The sequence below is a fragment of the Hoplias malabaricus genome, chromosome 9 (genome assembly GCF_029633855.1).
Source record: "Hoplias malabaricus isolate fHopMal1 chromosome 9, fHopMal1.hap1, whole genome shotgun sequence".
NCBI classification, from domain to species: domain Eukaryota; kingdom Metazoa; phylum Chordata; class Actinopteri; order Characiformes; family Erythrinidae; genus Hoplias; species Hoplias malabaricus.
In genome coordinates, this window is record NC_089808.1 from 28,767,244 (window position 1) to 28,785,753 (window position 18,510).

Consider the following 18,510-nt stretch of genomic DNA (forward strand, 5'->3'; position numbering starts at 1 on the left):
GTTCAGACATGACTTATGACACATACATGTTAGTAAAACTGTAGAGACTAGTGCAGGGCAGTGTTTTTAAGGCTACATGGCACTTACAAATGCTCTGCATGTCAATTATAATACGGCTACGTAAACTTTTATAAATACTATATAGGTATGTGTCATAAAGGCTGATTCTGATATTAAGTTAATGGCAATTTTTAAGTCATTGGGGATTGGATTAGAATCTTGAAAATTTAAATTTAAAATTAAAAACCTTTATGACAAATGATTCATACTGGGAAACATTTTATGTCAATTTGTGTAGTTCATGAAGGGCTTATGTAGGTATCACAGACTTATGAACACTGCCCTACTACCCAAGATTCAAATGTAGCGACACTGCTTCAGACTGCAGATACGTGAAGTACACTCGGTGTGTGCAACTACTGTACACTACTCTATAGCTACAGTTTGTATCTGATGAGTGAATGTGATGCAAAACCGACTTTACCGGCCCCTGTATTGCAAGTGATGCATTTGTGGATTTATAGTTTTTAAACAGGAAGAGTCGAAGAGAGATGACACTGTTCTTCCTGTGCTACCTAGACACACGTTACAAAATCCTTAAAGGAAGCATATTCACATCATATTGCAGGCAAGGCAGAGGCATTGCTTAAAGCTTTTTTGTTCTTTTCAAAGACGTTGTAAAAAAAATAATAAAAAATAATTATAATAACAATAAAAATAGACCCTCTGAGTATCATCCCAAAGAAAATATCTAATAAAAAAGAAAAGAAAATCCCATTTAAAAAAAACTGGGAATTATCAAAAATGAAGAATTCCAAGCAAGCAGCTGAAAAGCATCTGCTTGCAGAGGAGATGAAAGACGCTTTGTACAGAAGCCTGGCAACACCCTGCTACGCACCCATCCCTAATGAGGAAAAAAGAGTGAGAGAGAGAAACAAACAAACAAATAGAAAGTAACAAAAAAAGTGTAAAAGCTCACAACAGGAACAGAATCTATTTGGTAACAAAAGCATCTATATGGTTGATACAAATGAAAAGTTATGGTGAAAAAATGTACCATTACTAAAGCTTATACAATAACGTTGGTCCATAAAAACTATATGTAATTCTTACAATAAGAATGTGATCCCCCCCTCAATTGAGTCCAGATCCACCCATAGCCAACGACACATCTCACTCCTTCACACAAACACACAAACGAGGAAAGCAAGAAGTTAAAATAAAAAAAAGAAGGTGAAGGGATAGGACTTCTTTCTTTAAGCACATTTTGTACATGGAGGATGTATCATTGATGGGGTTGATTCTTCTCATCTTCTTGTTGATGGGCGCAGGTGCCTTCTGCCTTTCTGGCTTGTGTCTGTTACACAAAGCACCATGCACCCACCAACCCACCCACCCATCCACACACACACACACACACACACACATACAAACACACTTGTATTCCTTACAGAAAAGTGCAGCAAGTCAAAGAGGACATCCTGTTTTTTTTTTTTAACCTTTTCTGTATTCTTCTGTCTTCTCTTTACCAAAGGTTTCTGGGTTTGAAATCAATATGCAGCACTTTTGCAAAATGTATGTCTCGTAGTCTTTTTTTTTTTTTAATAATGTGTTTTTTCTCCATGTGGCGAGTTCTCGAGTATTCCTGTTTAGGTTATGAGACCACGGCAGCTGTGGCATTAGAGGACGATGCTGTGACGGAATTTGGTGTGCTGTTGGGGCCATAGGTGGCTGTGTCTGGTGTCGCTCCTCCACTGGTTGTCAGCAGGCTGCTGCTCCCGGACCTCAGGATGGCTCCCGCTGCACTGCAGTGTGGTCTCGGCCCAGGCTCTGGTGTGTACGTGAAGGTCAGTGTGGTAGAGTAAATGATGCCGTCGTTCCTCACCAGCGTCACTGGAACTTGAACAGGCTGCCGCACCCACCGCCAACCCTCACGAAATGCTGAAATATCCGGAACTACACAAAGCATGCTCTCTCCACACCTGTAGTACAAATCAAGCAATAAGTTACATCAAATACAGTCTTGGCATGATTTTTGTTTGCAGTTTACTTCTTTAGTGTCTAACAGGTAAGACATTAACAGACGTCAAACATTAAAAAGCTTTCACTGTCATTAGATAGCAGTTAAATTCGCTATCTTCTTCCAACTCCTAATTTTTCACATGAAGTCAAGTTCAACAAGAGCTGCTACAGCTATAGTACAAGCTAAAGTTAGGTGCTCATTTGGCTATTTGAAACAAAAGCTCAAGGCTGCCAGATCTGCCAAAAATATGTAAAATGACCAAACACAACTGAAATAAACGTATAAACATATAACATTTGATAGTGTCGATGTGGTCACCTCACTAGGTACTGAGACACAAAGTGGTCATCAAACACTCAGGTGGCCCAACTTTAAACTGTCATTGCTGGTTATTGTCACTTGCTCTAAAGTGAGTCCACAGCAAACCACCATCCTTACATTTCACTCACACCTTCACCAAAAGCTTTTAAGGCTTCATCAGTCCAGTGATTTTATATTAGGACCTGGACCTCTCATAATATTATGGCAATCAAACCTCAATGGGAACAGTTTTATGTGATTTCCCATATGTGATGTTTATAAAACAAGAAGGGAGAGAGAGAGAGAGAGAGAGAGAGAGAGAGAGAGAAAGAGAGAGAGAGAGAGAATAAAAAAAAACAAACACATTCCTACCTATACATGGTTTCTGCTTCCACATCTCCAAACCACACACGCAGGTTTGGAGCAAAATTCTGTCCTGTTAACTCCAGCATTGCTACATCCCCTCCACCGTTCAGCTGTGCATGCAGGTACGCACAAACCCACACACACACACACACACACACACACACACACACACACACAGACAGACAGACACACACAGTTACTTTTTGTATGATCATTTGGGCTGTAAAATTAGATCATTGTAATTTTCAAAGATACTAGACTGTGTGAATTTAATATTTCAATATTCTATAAGAAAGAAAAAGGACCAAGACATAAAAAAACACTATTATCAAAAACCATCACTCATAAATCACTATTTTCATAGACGCATTAAAAATAGTACATTCCAGCAACTCTAAACAGGAGGCTGGCTCAGATCAACACACAGAGTGAGAGAGAGAGATTTATACCTGTAAGCTTTCAACCACAGGCACAGGGGTGACAGCTGACTGGACAGGACCCATTCCCTCATAAAAAGTGTATTCTGCTTTATCCGTGCTGATGATTGTCCAAGAGGCTCCATCGTTGATCATCTCTTTATTTGGTTCCTTTGGGCATGGAGTGGCCTGAGAACCAACACACCAACACCCACAGAACAGTTTAGATAACTGCAAAAGTCTTTGGCACCTAAGATTATTATAATTATTTTAAATTGTTTATCTTTTCCATAAATGTGGTACTTGTATAAAATTATACAAAATTACAATAAATACAAAAACAATATATTAAAACTAAAAGAATGTTTTCCTTGCCAAAATGTTGGAAATGTGTTGTGATCTAGTGCGAAGAACAATGTTTGTTTCTATATATTCTCCTTGATCATATAGATTTGTTAAATATAAAGCACAATGGAATTAACACAAGTCATAATTCATCTGTAAAACTCACAGAATATTGCTACTTATAGTAATAATGTTGTTTGTAGGGTTTTTTATTTTTTTGCTTTTTGAGCAAATAAAATCTTACTTCTCTGATAAATTGTATATTTTATTTTCATCGATTTCTTGGACAATTTCTAAAATTAATCTTGAATTATTTCAAAGCCTTTCCTTATGGCTGAAGTTTTTAATAATATTTAAATGTATAATAAAATCATTTTAAGAAAAACACAATTTAACAATAATTTGAAAATATAGTCAGAACAATAAAGTTAAAATGCTAGTACTTCCTTGTACTTTTGAGAGATACATGTGTAGTGCGATATGAATCAAAAACAGGTGAGAGGAACCTTTTTTTCTCAGTGTGGTCTGAATGGTTTTTTTAATTAGAGTCTCTTAATTTGCTGAGTGAATGTTAAGGGAGAGCTTTATAATTGAACACAGAAGCTTTAATAGTGAAAATAAACATAGCGGACTCGCATGCTTAAAAATGGAAACAAGCAGTGTGTGCGCGCAAGAAAGAGATGAGGAGGATGTGTCAGAAACATAATTTGTTATGATATTTAATACATATTTCAGCATAAAAAAGTGTGAATTAGGGGAGGAAAATGTGGCCAAATTTGTTAATTTGCATTTCAAAAAATAACGTTATATTCCAGTGTGCGCTGATATGTGTTAAAGCATTAATTTTGACAGCAATATATACACACACACACACACACACACATTTGTAGCAGTGTGAATGGTATTATAAACTGTGCACACTTACTTCATGTGTATTTGTCCATGCAGTATTAGTGTTGGTTATGTTACTCTACAACTTCATAAGTTTCTATTCAGGTGCACTCACTTGAAATTGGATGATCCTCTCTTGAGAAAGGCACAGGTACATCCTCTCAGTGTCCTTTAGGTAGAAGGCACACTTATGGAGCTGAGACACAGGGTCATCTGCATCCAACAAGGCTGTCTGCTTATCCACCTTACGGATGATCTATAGGAAAATACATTCATGAGTGCATTAATCCAATCTGGACAGCAAAATGATTGTGAACCATGGCCTAACAACAAATGAGACAGAGACAGGCAGAGTTCAAAAACAGCGCTATTTTTATTCAATATGCTTATGGTTTTTATTCACTACACTTCCAGTGAGTGTACTAGTGCAACACAGTGTATAACTCAGTAATGACATATTCTACAATGCGATTTCAGTCAAGAGACAGAGCTTTACCTTACAAAGCTCCCTCTTCATTTTTGGTGACTAATCAAACTTATCTGCTTACATGTTTGGTGTCACTCTGTTGTTGAAACGTCCATTTTCCTATGATTAATTTATTGACCAATAAGATTAAATTCTCCTCTAGCATGTGTCAGTATGTCCCTCCCCTCATTATGTGTTTATTGTGTGAAACCCAGCGGCAAGTGATTATTCAAGTACAACATTAATAAAAAATTTTAAATAAAAAGTGATGAAGAGAGGACAATATTCCGACAGTAAAATAGAACACAAAGAGACACAAACATGAGTGACTGACAAATAAAAAGAGAAAAGAGAAAGAAATGCAGACAGTAAGTCGGGATGTACCAGTCGAGGCAAGGCCATTCCTGTGACGGAGCAAACCAGTTTTACGGTTTGGCCGTAGTGAATATACCCATCACGCACAGTGAACTCTTCTCCCTCTGACTCCTCATCATCCACTGGAAAACACACAGACTGGGAATCACAATGTGCAGAAGTATTTTTCTACGTGCTCTATCTGTATGATTAAGATGTTTGAAGTCTTGTGTGTAGGTATTGCTGAGCGGGAACAGGTTGTTTAACTTTTAAACATATCATGCCCAATGGGTAAAAAAATGTGTCTTTGCATTATATTTGTGTAATATTAATGCACTATTGCATGTTACTTTGGTGTGTCTGTGTCTGTGTGTGTGTGTGTGTGTGTGTGTGTGTGTGTGTGTGTGTGTGTGTGAGTGAGTGAGAGAGTGAGAGAGTGAGAGAGTGAGAGAGTGAGAGAGAGAGAGAGAGAGACCTACACAGATGAATATAGAAGGCTCCCCACTGCTGGGAGCTGGCATGAAAGTTTCCTCCCTCCACATGCAGGTATCGTGTGCTGACCGTCTGAGAGCGCAGTCTGTTAAACAGTGCCACTTTTGTTCCTGATGCTATGCACACTACACATACCAAAACCCAGAGTGAGAGAGAGAGAGATCAGACAGGAAGTCATTAAAAGTTAGCCTGGTATTTTCAGATGCCATCAAATATTAACAGTGACTCTGAGTGAGATAACTCTTTATTTCAAGTGAAGTTATAATAAAAGAATGAGAGCGCAACACAGCAAATTTTAAAGTATCATCTTAGAGTTCATTAAGGGCTAGTAAAAATAAACAGGCTAGTAGAGCCAAGTCCATTTTCCCTGTCAAAGAAAATATGCCTCTAAAAATGTTTTGTTTTTGAAGTCCACAACGTCTAACTTAAGGCTGTTTATTAATGCATAGTCATTTGAAATGATTCAGTTAAAATAATAATTTATTGTGATTATATATATATAACGAGTAGTACAGCAAGGCGAAACATGTTTTGAGCTACTTCTCAGGCGCCTTAAAATTGAGACAAGGACAAGAATGTAATGAAAAAAAAAATTATTAAATAGACAATTCAGTAAATGTTGCACAGCAAAACAAATGAATTAGATGCATAATGTATGTCTTGTAATAATTCCACTGTAATGGCAATTTGTCACTTTTTGTTGTGTTTGATCATTTTTTTAATGGTTAAAATTCATTCTAGTGCTGTTTAGAATCAAAAGATGTGTGTGTGATGGAGAGGGGGGCACAAAAATACTCTTATGTAGAGAATCTCTGGAAACCCCTGAAGTAGCTGATTAAGTGGAAGCTGTGTCTCCCCCTACAGGGAGCCTAGGGTGTAAAATTACCTAGATAGAGTCTAACAATGAGTAGAATGTTGGAAATATTCTTCTCCTATCTGTGCTATGATTAAATGTGCACTTCATTTTTTTCTTAATATTTTTCCTGCCAAACTCTCACATATAGTATAGCAAACATAGAAAAACTGAAAGCCCAGTACAAAGCGTTTGAATATTTCTAACCTGTATACTCCCTTCCAGAAACACAGGCATATTAAAAAGATCTGCATGTGAGTGTCTGTGGTTGTGTGTGTACTGTTCTGTGGAGGGTTCCACACTCACAGTCTGCGTTCTTCAGCGATTGCTTCTTTTTGGAAGGCTTGGAGATGACCTTGATGCGTTTGCTGAGGAACACTCCAATGTTGGCGCTGTTGCCATACAGCATTCGCACTGACAGCATGAAATGCTTGCGTTTGTCCGAGTCTGATATGTACAAAGTTTTGGCTGTGCAGTAGTTCTGTGGGAGATTGTAGTTAAAAAAATATAAGAAATATGCATAACAAACGTATTACATAGAAGTAGGTATCAGTCAGATAATCACTGGCCTAACTTGTTAGACTCATGACGCTTAACAAAACTAAAAGGGATACGTTTGGTTACAGGTTTTGGCTAATTAACCACATTTAAAGTAAGGGGAAAAGTTACAGTAGATTATTTATGACTTATTATTTATAAGCAATACATTCCACCATACTCTCTCATGATAACCAGAGGTCTAGACTTTGAGACAACTCAAAAAGTGACATTAGGATGTAACACCTGATACACATGATAGCTGCTCCTTCAGCTCCCTAAGAGGCCTGGATACTCTATTTTTTGTGTGTGTGTGTGTGTGTGTGTGTGTGTGTATGTGTGCGTGCGTGTGCATGTCCAACCTTCCCCTCCAGGTTGAGTTGCTGCATCTCCTGGTCACTGTTGCCGATGCCAATGAAGGCACAAGGCTGAGACTCCTGCTCTGAGCAGCCATCTCTCTCCATCTGCTCCCGCTTCTTCTTCCAGCCACAACCCATCAAGTACACACACGGAGGAGGACAGAAGAACCTACACACATACACATCCAGTTATGTATTCAGATCATTAGTTTGACCTCTGCAAAACTAGTATAAAATACTAAGTAACTTAAAAGTATGACCACTCTCAGATGAGGCATTATAAATGTTTATTAATTCATAACAAAGGCATGTATAGTCAAGTAGTCAAGGTCAGGTATATAACAGATGGTAAGTAGGTCTTGGTGAGTCTTGTGCATTAGACGACACGGGGGAGGTGAAGGGAACACAGCAAGTCTGTGGGGGAGTGTGATGCACTGGAAAGGGTCGTATGTGAAACTCTGGTCCCAGGCATATATATTAAGATACCTCCAGGTGTATATATTAAATACATGCCACCTACAAAACAGAACATGGGCAAGTGTATTTAAATATAATTTATACAGTGTATTTCTAGAATACATTTTAGGTAAACATTTACCTGTTAGTATCAGTATTAGTAAATCTCAATATGAAAAATATGAGGTATCTGCCTTGGCCCATACTGAAAATACTATGACTAATGCTAGCTTTTTGGTGTAGTGTAAAATCATGTTTAAAATGAATAAATGATATGTGCAAGTGCAGACTGTATGTGCAAGTATAAAAGAGCTGCCTGAAAACAGTGCAGAATAAGGCTCACAAATAATCCTTACTGTCAGCACTCCAGGATAGATTTCTCCAGTTTTAAAAAGGTTTTGCCTATCTTAAATTGTCATTAAACATCTTAAAGATCAAGTTCTTATAGTTTGGTGGGAAAAATGCTGATTACCCCCCACTTATAAATTGACCAAAAATGAGAAAGCTATCCTGGAACATGTCACATCATATAAACACTTAGTAAATTGGTTAGGCAGTGCTCTATAATTCCCTACTCATACTGATAAACGTCTTTCACGCTGCCAAAATCACTCAAATGACTATTCTTCATCTGTTTGCTTACAGTGGTGCAGTGTATAGAGTGCCACGTAAAAGTGCGCTTCAGAGGCTGGATGTAATTTATCACTCTGCTATTTCCTTTGCTACAGTTGCCCCACACAGGACACATCACCACTCTCTATACTTGGTTATTTGACCCTCTTTACACACCCGTTATAAAATACACTGGTTTATGTAAATTTATAATACCCTTCTAGAACAGACCCCACCATACTTACAAACTCTAATAAAGCCAATATTATTTAAACACCCGCACTTCCTGTTACACCAAAATTAATATCCCTAAAACAAACACGTATTATGGCTGCATACAGCTGGAACACATTTCAACAGACATTTGTAGTCCTTTACTTCAATTTCCAATTTTAAGAATAATATGAGGGATATTTTTACTGATACACCATGTACGTCTTTATCCAATAACACACAGTATTGTTGAATTTTTATGTTTGTCATTTTATGCTATATATTTTTTTACCCTTTTATTTAATTTAAGTATTTATTTTTATAGTTTGTTGGTTTAGTATGACTACCTCACAGAACCCATTCCATTTGCTTCATGTCTCCAGTAGATGGCAGCATTCTCCCTCATACATTTGCAAAATTCAGCCAACCACACTGGCAAAATAGACATCATCCTAGGCAAACCGAAAAGCTCAGTCCAATATACACAAACAGTCCTCCATAAATCATTTAGCCGAGATTCTGTCAGCCATTCCTCATCTAATAGCATCAACATACTCTCTTCACTGGCCAACCAGGATCTTGTGGGGGAAATAATGATGTGATAACTAAGAAAAACCTTAAAAAATGGAAACTTCTCCGCTGTGATTAAAATCATATGTTAATACAGCCATGTGCAACACTAGCAGTGTCATCACATGCCTGGGGTGGGGTAAGCCTGCCACCACTTTGCAAACAGCGAAGTTTAAAAGAAAAATCAAGAAAAAAAATTGAAAAAAGGGGACAACACTGATGAGGCTGGTTTCAAATCCAAGTGCAGTAAACCCACACACAGCTTAGTCAGTCTGAAACTATCCTCACACACACAAAAGGGAAAAGGGGTAAACAAATCATTAATGAGTCATAATAAAGTCTGAGTCTATGACAGAGGACTTTATTCAAACAAATTTTAGGCTTTTTTGGAGAAAAGGGAAACAACACAATCTGTAAACTGCTACTTAGTGTGTTGTCAGTGTCTGGTTTCACATCCTACTAGTTTTGTCTGACACTAAACTGACTTGAAAACTGTTTTCATTATTTTAGGAGAATTATGCTTTTAGAAAGAATGTAATTATTTAGAACTATTCAATTACACAATGTTCTTTTTTTTTAAAAAAGGCATTTGTGGATGTTTTAAACAGCTGCATAAAAATATGATCCTGTGAAACCATGATAATTTTAACTAGGTTATCATACCACAAAAATGTCAAAACAAGACACCCAAAAAATACCCAACAGCAGCAATGTACAAGAAAAACAAGTGACATCAGCCCACAATTCTTATATTGGAACACTCACTAATAATAATAATAATAATAATAATAATAATAATAATAATAATGATGATGATGATGATGATGATGATGCAAAAGCCAATATAATGAATGACCATCATTTTGTAGAGTCTACTGTAATGTAACTGGCCATCCCACTGACCATCCAATATTTGAAGTGTTCAACCGTTTGCTCCACCAGCATTCACTCCTCCACACTTTCTCTCAGCTGTTTCTTAGGTCTGTTTGTAAAGTCTGGATTAACACTGAGACACTTCTGGTGTGATCACAAGGGAAACACATTTGCAGCCAAGAGAAGCCAGCCAAGAACAAACCACAGCATGCACTCCCCAGACATTAACTCCTCTCTGATCAATCTCTCCTCACCTCTCTTTCTCATCCCCCACCAAACATTTCCTTTCTTTCTCCTACACTCCCTCACTGCATACGGTCTCTTCTCTTATTACTCTTAGACCTTTTCAACTCCTTTTTCTCCCAATGTCCCCTTGGGCAAAAAAAAAAAAACTAGTTTTCTCCACTTCCTCATTGGGGAGACGGAGAGCACGAGAGGTCAGAAAGCATGTCAAGAACCATCCCGACTGAAATTCATTCACACTCTCACCTCACCCTGTCTGGATCTGTCACAGCAGCTCGTTTACCTTTTTTCATTGCCATATGATTTCTGTGCAACTTTAGCGTGTAGAATCAGAACTGTCTGATCTCCTCTCTCCTTCAGGTAGTTCCGCATTGCTTCTCTGGAGGGAGGCAAATGAAGACGGTGGGGGGAGAGAGAGAGAGAGAGAGAGAGAGAGAGAGAGAGAGAGAGAGAGAGAGAGATTAGTGTACTTGTTAGAAAATTTCAAAGAGCAGCATCAATAACATAATCACATTTGAGTGGTCACTGACTGGTAAAGTTGTGGGTAAAGAAAAGTTTTTCAATATGTCACCTCTATTGAGCTTACAAAATTCATTCATTCATTCTGTAACTGCTTATCCAGTTCAGGGTCCTGAGGCTACTTGGATTCACTGGGCGCAAGTCAGGAACACACACCTGACTGTTATATACCTGACCAGGAACACACAGGGGGCGCCAGTCCTTCACGGGGCGACACACAGTCACACATTCTTATACACTCACACCTATGGATACCAACGTGTTTTGGGACCGTGGGAGGAAAACAGAGCACCTGGAGGAAACCCATGCAGACACCGGGAGAACACACCAAACTCTTCACAGACCCGAAGTGGGCCACAAACCACCAACCCCAGATCCTTGGATCTGTGTGACACCAACACTATACAAAATTCCATCTGAATAATACAGTTCAACAAAATGATCCCTCTTAAATTCTAAGGTTTAAGGGAGCAGTTTTTTATGTATTACTGAAAATGCATAGATATATTCCATGTCAGTCATATATAGTCAATCATTCAAGACATACATAGTGTCCAAATTCTGATTTTAGGTCTCGCACTGGAGCCATTAAGTTCACGTTGCTAATGCATGCATGTTAATAAAGTACAATACTTTGCTTAAATACATCACCACAATTAATCTCCACTCAATGAAACTGCATCCAGGTTTTCTTTAAGATAACACAGACTGGTCACACAGATGTTTCTCTTTAAGAACATATATCTTCACTCAGATAATAGAATAAATAAGCACCAGTTGTCTAATATTCCTCCCCTTGAGATTCAGCTACAAAGTGTACTTTGGTTCATTTTTGTACTTTACAGCAAGTCATACTTTGTCCTTAAACACTGACACTCATTAAACATGACATTAATAAACTCCTGCATTTAGTCTGCGTTGGCTGAGAGAAGTTTTACGTATGTATTTCCAGTAACTCTAAGGCAACTGCTTCTAGAGCTTGTTAACATTATGGCTCCATTGCTAGACTAAGGAATCATTTCTTGGATTCCAAACATGACTGACTACATGTGGAGTAACTGGAAACCTCCAAAATTGACTTTTCACAAAAAAATTAAATCGTAGACATTTCATAATGAAACAAACACTCTAGCGCCTTTAATGAGTGCCTCAGCTTTGCTAACGTCTTCCAAAAGAGAGATTAATTTCTGTTCATCTTAATGCTAGCACATGAGACATGTCCTAGGCTGTCCAGCAAATCTGTTAAAAGAGAGCGAGCCTGCGGAAAGACTCTATGTGCTTTATAGCCCAAACCTCAAGAGCTTGACTCGAAACACAGGCCCAGCTTTGATTAGCCAATTCTCTAGTGAGCAGAAGTATGTGTTGCTTGCAGAGAGCATACGAACACCATGGCCAAGAACCTCAACCTCAACAGCTGGGGGTCTTTAAGAGAAAAAAAAAATGTGTTTGCGCGTGTGTGTGTGTTGGGAGTGGGGGTATAATTAAGAGGGCAAAAGGACAACATCGAGCATCGTTGTATGTATGTGTGTGAGAGTGCAAGCAAGAGAGAGAGAGAGAGCGAAAGAGAGAAAGAGACAGAGCAAGAGAGAGAGAGAGAGAATCCAAAACTTCTTAGCTCATAACCCAAGAATTCTGATTTCGTGTCAAATGTTATAAGATCAGTGTTCCAAATTACTTCAGTTGACTAACTAAAAACAGCCCTGCATAAATATACTTAATAATCTTTCACTTAATGTGAAGGCTCTGCACAAACAGTACATTAAAATACATTATATTTAAAAACCTATTTATCTGTTCATTATACATTTGTGTTCACTTAGAAATATACTAATATTTCAAGAAATACTAATGACATTAATACAATAATTAACACAAGTAACATTAACACTTCCAGACATCTTCTCAAATATGTCTAGTGGCCTATCCTTCATTAGCCTATATAATACTTTCTATTTATATATTCCATTAAAGGTTTATGGTCTACTAGGTATGTTTGCACAGTTTTATGAACTAAAAACTCTTCTCCGCCATTACAGTTAAACAGGCAGTTTTTGGTTGCTATAACTAAGATAAAAGAATTCTTTTGGCTGTAACCCTCCTTAGAACTTCATAATGCGTCAGAGGGACTATAGCAGTGTAGGCTAGAAAAGGTGTACATACTGTATGCAAAGTTGAGTTTTTTTCTATCACAAAAACACAGTAATTAGTTTCCTATAATATAAGAATTTAATAAATCTATGCGATGACAAGGGTCATTGAGGAGAATGATTAGGAGGGGTAATAAAACAAACCTTGTTTTATCTAGCTCACATCATCTCAGCTAGTGCTTTAAAAACAACATTTTTTTTAACTTTCCTGTTGTGTTATGTGCCTTGCGCCCAGTGATTCCGGGTAGGCTTCAGACCCAGTGTGACCCTGAATTGGATAACTGGTTACATACAAAGAACCAATGTTGTATTATGTTGAAACACTATATGCAAAACACTTCTTCCAAGCTAAAAGATTCTTCATAATGTGCTTAACTTACTTACACACTGTAGTTTCCATAAAGCATTTCATACCCACACAGCCCCCGCTACAACAAAAAATACTGAAAAATGCAGAAAATCTGCAAAAATGACTGACATTCTTTGTAAGAAAGAAAGATACACAAGATGCACCGCTAAATATGCTCAAGTATGCACACACACAAAACGCTCCATTTGCACAGATGTCAGTGACACCTGACACGCTAGAGTGCTCGAAGGGACACAGACAGAGCGATGGTGGGGGCCGGTCTCTCTCTTACACACACACACACACGCTCAGTCTGCTTCCCCTTGCCTCACAAACGTCCTCCACACGCTCAAGTTAGACAGTCCTTTGTTATGGAAATCATGTCCCCCCCCACCCCCCAGACATGAAGACAGAAGAAGGGAGGGAAGAAGGGAAAGAGGAAGAGGTGAGAGAGAGGTGCAAGAGTCACAGCACAACAGTAACCCATACTGGACTGGCCTAAAGCATCAAAGGCGCACACACACACACACACCTATAACAACCATAATACAGCAAATAGCCCTTCTGTATTAACACACCATGTAACTAAAACCATTGCGCTGTGAATGAGTTGTCATGTTATCTTATGGACCACCGACAACAGGTTTTCCTAAAACTCGAGGTTCTGAAAACTTACTTTCTTAATAAATTCTCTTAAAGACAACCAAGGTACACCTCTCCTCCATTACCATTCAGTCATCATTTATAAACTGTACTTTATTTCATTCAAAATTTTGTTTTTAAGACAAAGGATTCAGCATTTTCATCCAAATGATGCATAAAAACACAATATTCACAAATCGCCTATAGCTTGAAACAGAAAGCACACTGCTGCTGTACTTTTTAAATACTGTGCCCATGCTTTGACCACTGCATAAGATGCACCGACATTGTTGTTCTACCTTATGGATGCAATGTGAGAGCAGCAGCACAGTGTGTGTTAGCTATTCATTCATTAGTGGTCATAGGACATTGTTTACAAAATGCTGTTAGCTATATATTTTTGATTCTTGGTCCTGCAATGACACTGCTGTGTCTGATCCACTCATACGAGCACAGTACAGTAACAGCACTGTAACAATGACATGCTCTGTGGTGGTACTGACCAATAAGAACATGGTGAAAAGGAGGTAACAAAGTATGCAGAGCAACAGATTGTCTTTAGTCTGGAATCATACAACTACAAAGTGCACCAATATGATCAAATGATATAATGGAAAATAAATGCAGAAACAAGTGTCATTTTCATTATTATTGGCTGATGTGTGTAAGAAAGGGGGAGATAGGGTCCATGTTATTTTAAGTAGTACTTAAACTGAGTATTAAACCCAGAGTGGGTAAATAGATGTGCTATTAGTGCTTGATGCTAATACAACACAGGAAATTACACTGAGCTTCTACCAAAACTAAGCATTATCACTGCAGTGGAAATCTGGTGTGATAACGATGGGCAACTGAAAGATTCTATTTTCCTTCAGCAATCTATAACTGCAAGTATCATATGTTTAAGAAAAGTTGTTTTATTGTTGCTATTATTTAAACAGTGGAAGCCACTTGCAGCTGTGCATTACAGTCATTTTATCAAAAATAATGGGTGTTCCTTCCTCCCTAGGAAGAACACTCCTTCCAAGTAATGAAATGAAAGCATCACATGGTTACTTGTGGTTTATTTTATATTAATCTTAACTTCACTAAAAATATTGGCATAAAAATGGTGACTGATATTTAAGCCATTGGTTTTGACATAAATGTGTAGCAGAGAACCTCAGGATTAAAAACACCTTCCATATCGTGATATTAATAACCAATTTCCTCAATATTTCTGCAATGGACCAAATAATAAACAGCACATCAAAGGCGAAACAACGCTGATTATTTCCTGTAGAAGAATTATGCCATCCTCCTGAAGCCTGTCTTCTGATTTGTCTGATACACTGTACGATTTTGCCTGTGCAGAACTGAAGTGTATTTAATGAGAAGACTTTTGAGGCACTGAGCATATTTCTTAATTATTTCTATGCCAATGACGGCAACACTCAAACACATGCCCTTGTAAGCATTGAAAGGCCCAAGCTCGCTTATTGTGCATCCATTAAAAAGCAAAATGTTAAATACACTAGATAGGTTGCAAAGATGGCTGTAAATCTCATCTTGCATTTGCAGTTATGTGATTTACTGGGAGATACTGACATGTATTTTAAGTAGCCCTCCCCCTTCCTCAATATCGACTGCAGCATTACTTGTATTCCAAGCTATATAGTTGCCTAGATTTTGAGGTTAGAAAAATGAAAGCTGGAAGATGAATTGTGCTGCAATAAACTGAGCCGATTTTCCGAAAGAGCACAAGATTTGAGCTTGGACTTTATTAGGATTTACTGCAAAGTTTATCCAGAGGACATACAGTTTATCCAGAGAAGGGTCTACGACCTTGTCAAAAAAAAATTTAAGTCCAAATCTATTTGCATTATATGATTTAAGAAGGTCTCCAAGACAGATGCATTATGCACTAGGACGTTTAAGCATACAGATTTAAAACATTGCTCTTCTTTTCTGATATGACAAGCTAAATACAACATTTATGAAATAAATGACTTGAATCTGTTCGGGCTTTTTATGGTCACACATTGTGCCATATACACGAGGCGGAAGTATTGGTGTCGTGTGTTATTGCGCATGACTGGTTGCACCAGATCACACACAAGGCACCTATCCAAGCAAGGAAATTTGACTGCTTCAAAACTCCTCTTTCAAATCCAACTGAAAAATGCATGGTGGTCATTTTTAAAATTGTGCCGTTACTAAGTCTTTTTTTGCAAAACCATGTGATCCCACAGAAGTGGTCTATCACTCCTTAGGATCAACTCTGTGGCTTAGCCTCTGCGCACACACTGCTTGCATGCAAAGGGGAAGCCACGGGAGCATGTGACTTCATATGCTGTAGACAAAAACCACATGCACTGGGCTCAACTAACAGTTCCCTCACGGAAAAGACACAGAGGGCCAAAGCCATCTGCATGCACGCATATAACACTTATAAATTCCTTCTGTTCATGCAACAAATCATTTTCACTTCTGCACAATTGGGAAAAAAATATTTTAATTGGCAAACCAAAAAGTCTGAAAATACTTATATTATAAACATAGTACAGGGTGGGATAAACAAAAGCAAGCAGTCAAGCAGACAACTTTAGAATCATTAAAAATATGTCGGAAAACAATGGAGAGGCCTTCTAGATATCTCTATTAAAACATCATCCTCATCACTTGTGTTCTGCATTTAAATTTCTTAATGTTGTGAATTCACTGTCCATTTTATCAATTTGATGTTCCATACTGATGCACTTTTTAGTTCTACAATTACAGAACAAACTTGTTACTGCACAGTTTGTGTCGGTTGTCTTCTAGTCACCAATGGTCACGTAAAAAGGCTAACAAGAAACTGGGTGAATATTTTGGTTGGTGGACCATACTCAATCCAGCAGTGATACTGAAGGGTTTAAAAACCTCAGCAGCACTGCAGTGTATGATAGGGTTACACAGATTTCGATATTTGGGCCGATACAATAGGCGATAATTAGCACCACGGAGTAGACAATACAGATATTAATAATCGATAAATTAAAGGCTAAGCACCACTTAATGGACCTCCATGAATATTTCACATTATTATTTTAGTTACTGACATATATAAGTATGAATTAAAATGAAAATAGCATGCTTAATTTGCTTTAAAACTGACAATTTTATTTAATTGATTGAAAATCCCGAGCTCGCTACGGAAATTCTTGAACGCCACAGTGACGTCACTGTTGGACAACAGTTGAACAACGCCGCGGTAAAACACCGTTATGACAGTATCTAGCTAGCTAAATAACCAACATTATTCATGACAATAGCCTAGCAATAAGCCAAACTCAAATTTAGAGGTACCGATATTCTTGTAAATGTGATCGAAGTCGAACTCGAATTCATCCGACACTATAAACCTCCGTAATGCAGCTACGTAGCCGAGTATAATCTGAGCCACCGAGTTTAGCAAGTCAAGCTAACGTTAACTAACACCAACTAAAACAGGCGAAGTGAGTGTCCTCACCCTGTTTACCTCCATGTATACAGAGGCTCTTGAACACCTTTCGTTGGTTTCCTTACATGCCCATATTGTTGAAAAGGCGCCAGTAAAATGAGCACTACAGATAACGGAGTGAGCGGCTGGTCCTTTCCAAAGTGCCCGTTTAAAGTTGACAAATTTAGTCTATTTTCTGTACATTTTGGGATCTTTGGGCCATTTGTGTGTGGGGAGGGGGACCAACGGTCTTTTAAACCTTATTCCTTGAATTAGTAAGAAATAACATGTTTTCTGACTATCAATAAACACAAGTTAGGAACTCAAATTTCACTGTATTTATTTGTTTGACACTTTCATATAGCTGGTGCTTAGCCTTTAAAGCATATTCACATTGGATTAAACCAAAACTAATTCTTTTTATCATAGGTTGTGTATTTTACCATAGCTGTGTTTTTACAGGCGTCAGTGCATATCTGCAAGCGCAAAAAATGTGCCAAGTTATTAGTTGAAATGTGTGCTAAAATTCCAATATCGGACTGATAACAATAACAAAAAATAAATAAATAAAAATACACAAATCGGCAAATTATATATTGCCTGATGATATATCGTGCATCACTTGTATCTGATCCACTAATGCCAGAGCAACACACACTAAACACACCACTACATCTGTGTCAATTCCCTGCTGTCAATGATCCACCAGTCAAATAAAACCTGCTCGGTAGGGGTGCTGACCACTGAAGAACAGAGTAAAGGCAGGCTTTAAAAACGTATGCAGAGCAACAGATTGATTTCTGTCTGAAACTGTAGAGCTAAAGTGCTACTATACGGTAAGTTGAGATTACAAAATGGAGTTCAGTATATTAATGCATATTAGTGACTCTCGCTGTCCAGGCACTGTATTGTGTGTAAAACTCAGAGACCACACATATCTATTTCTAGTCAAAAAGGCCACAAAAGAACAAGTAGTTTCTTGGTCAGAAAAAAAAAAGCAGAAAACAAAAAGCCACAATGACTT

General features: G+C 37.9%; 1 protein-coding gene across 1 annotated transcript in view; it reads right to left on the bottom strand.

The window, feature by feature from the left end:
* Window positions 1-882: 882 nt before the first annotated feature.
* Window positions 883-18,510, bottom strand: part of rbpjb (recombination signal binding protein for immunoglobulin kappa J region b) — a 44,148-nt gene continuing 26,520 nt past the window's right edge. The window contains exons 3-11 of the mRNA XM_066681447.1: window positions 10,653-10,748; window positions 7,406-7,571; window positions 6,813-6,987; window positions 5,641-5,778; window positions 5,192-5,304; window positions 4,457-4,597; window positions 3,139-3,294; window positions 2,696-2,799; window positions 883-1,982 (exon numbers count right to left, since the gene is read on the bottom strand). Of these exons, the coding sequence (XP_066537544.1) occupies window positions 1,655-1,982; window positions 2,696-2,799; window positions 3,139-3,294; window positions 4,457-4,597; window positions 5,192-5,304; window positions 5,641-5,778; window positions 6,813-6,987; window positions 7,406-7,571; window positions 10,653-10,748 (1,417 nt within the window). The 3' untranslated portion in view covers window positions 883-1,654. The remainder of the gene's footprint in view (window positions 1,983-2,695; window positions 2,800-3,138; window positions 3,295-4,456; window positions 4,598-5,191; window positions 5,305-5,640; window positions 5,779-6,812; window positions 6,988-7,405; window positions 7,572-10,652; window positions 10,749-18,510) is intronic.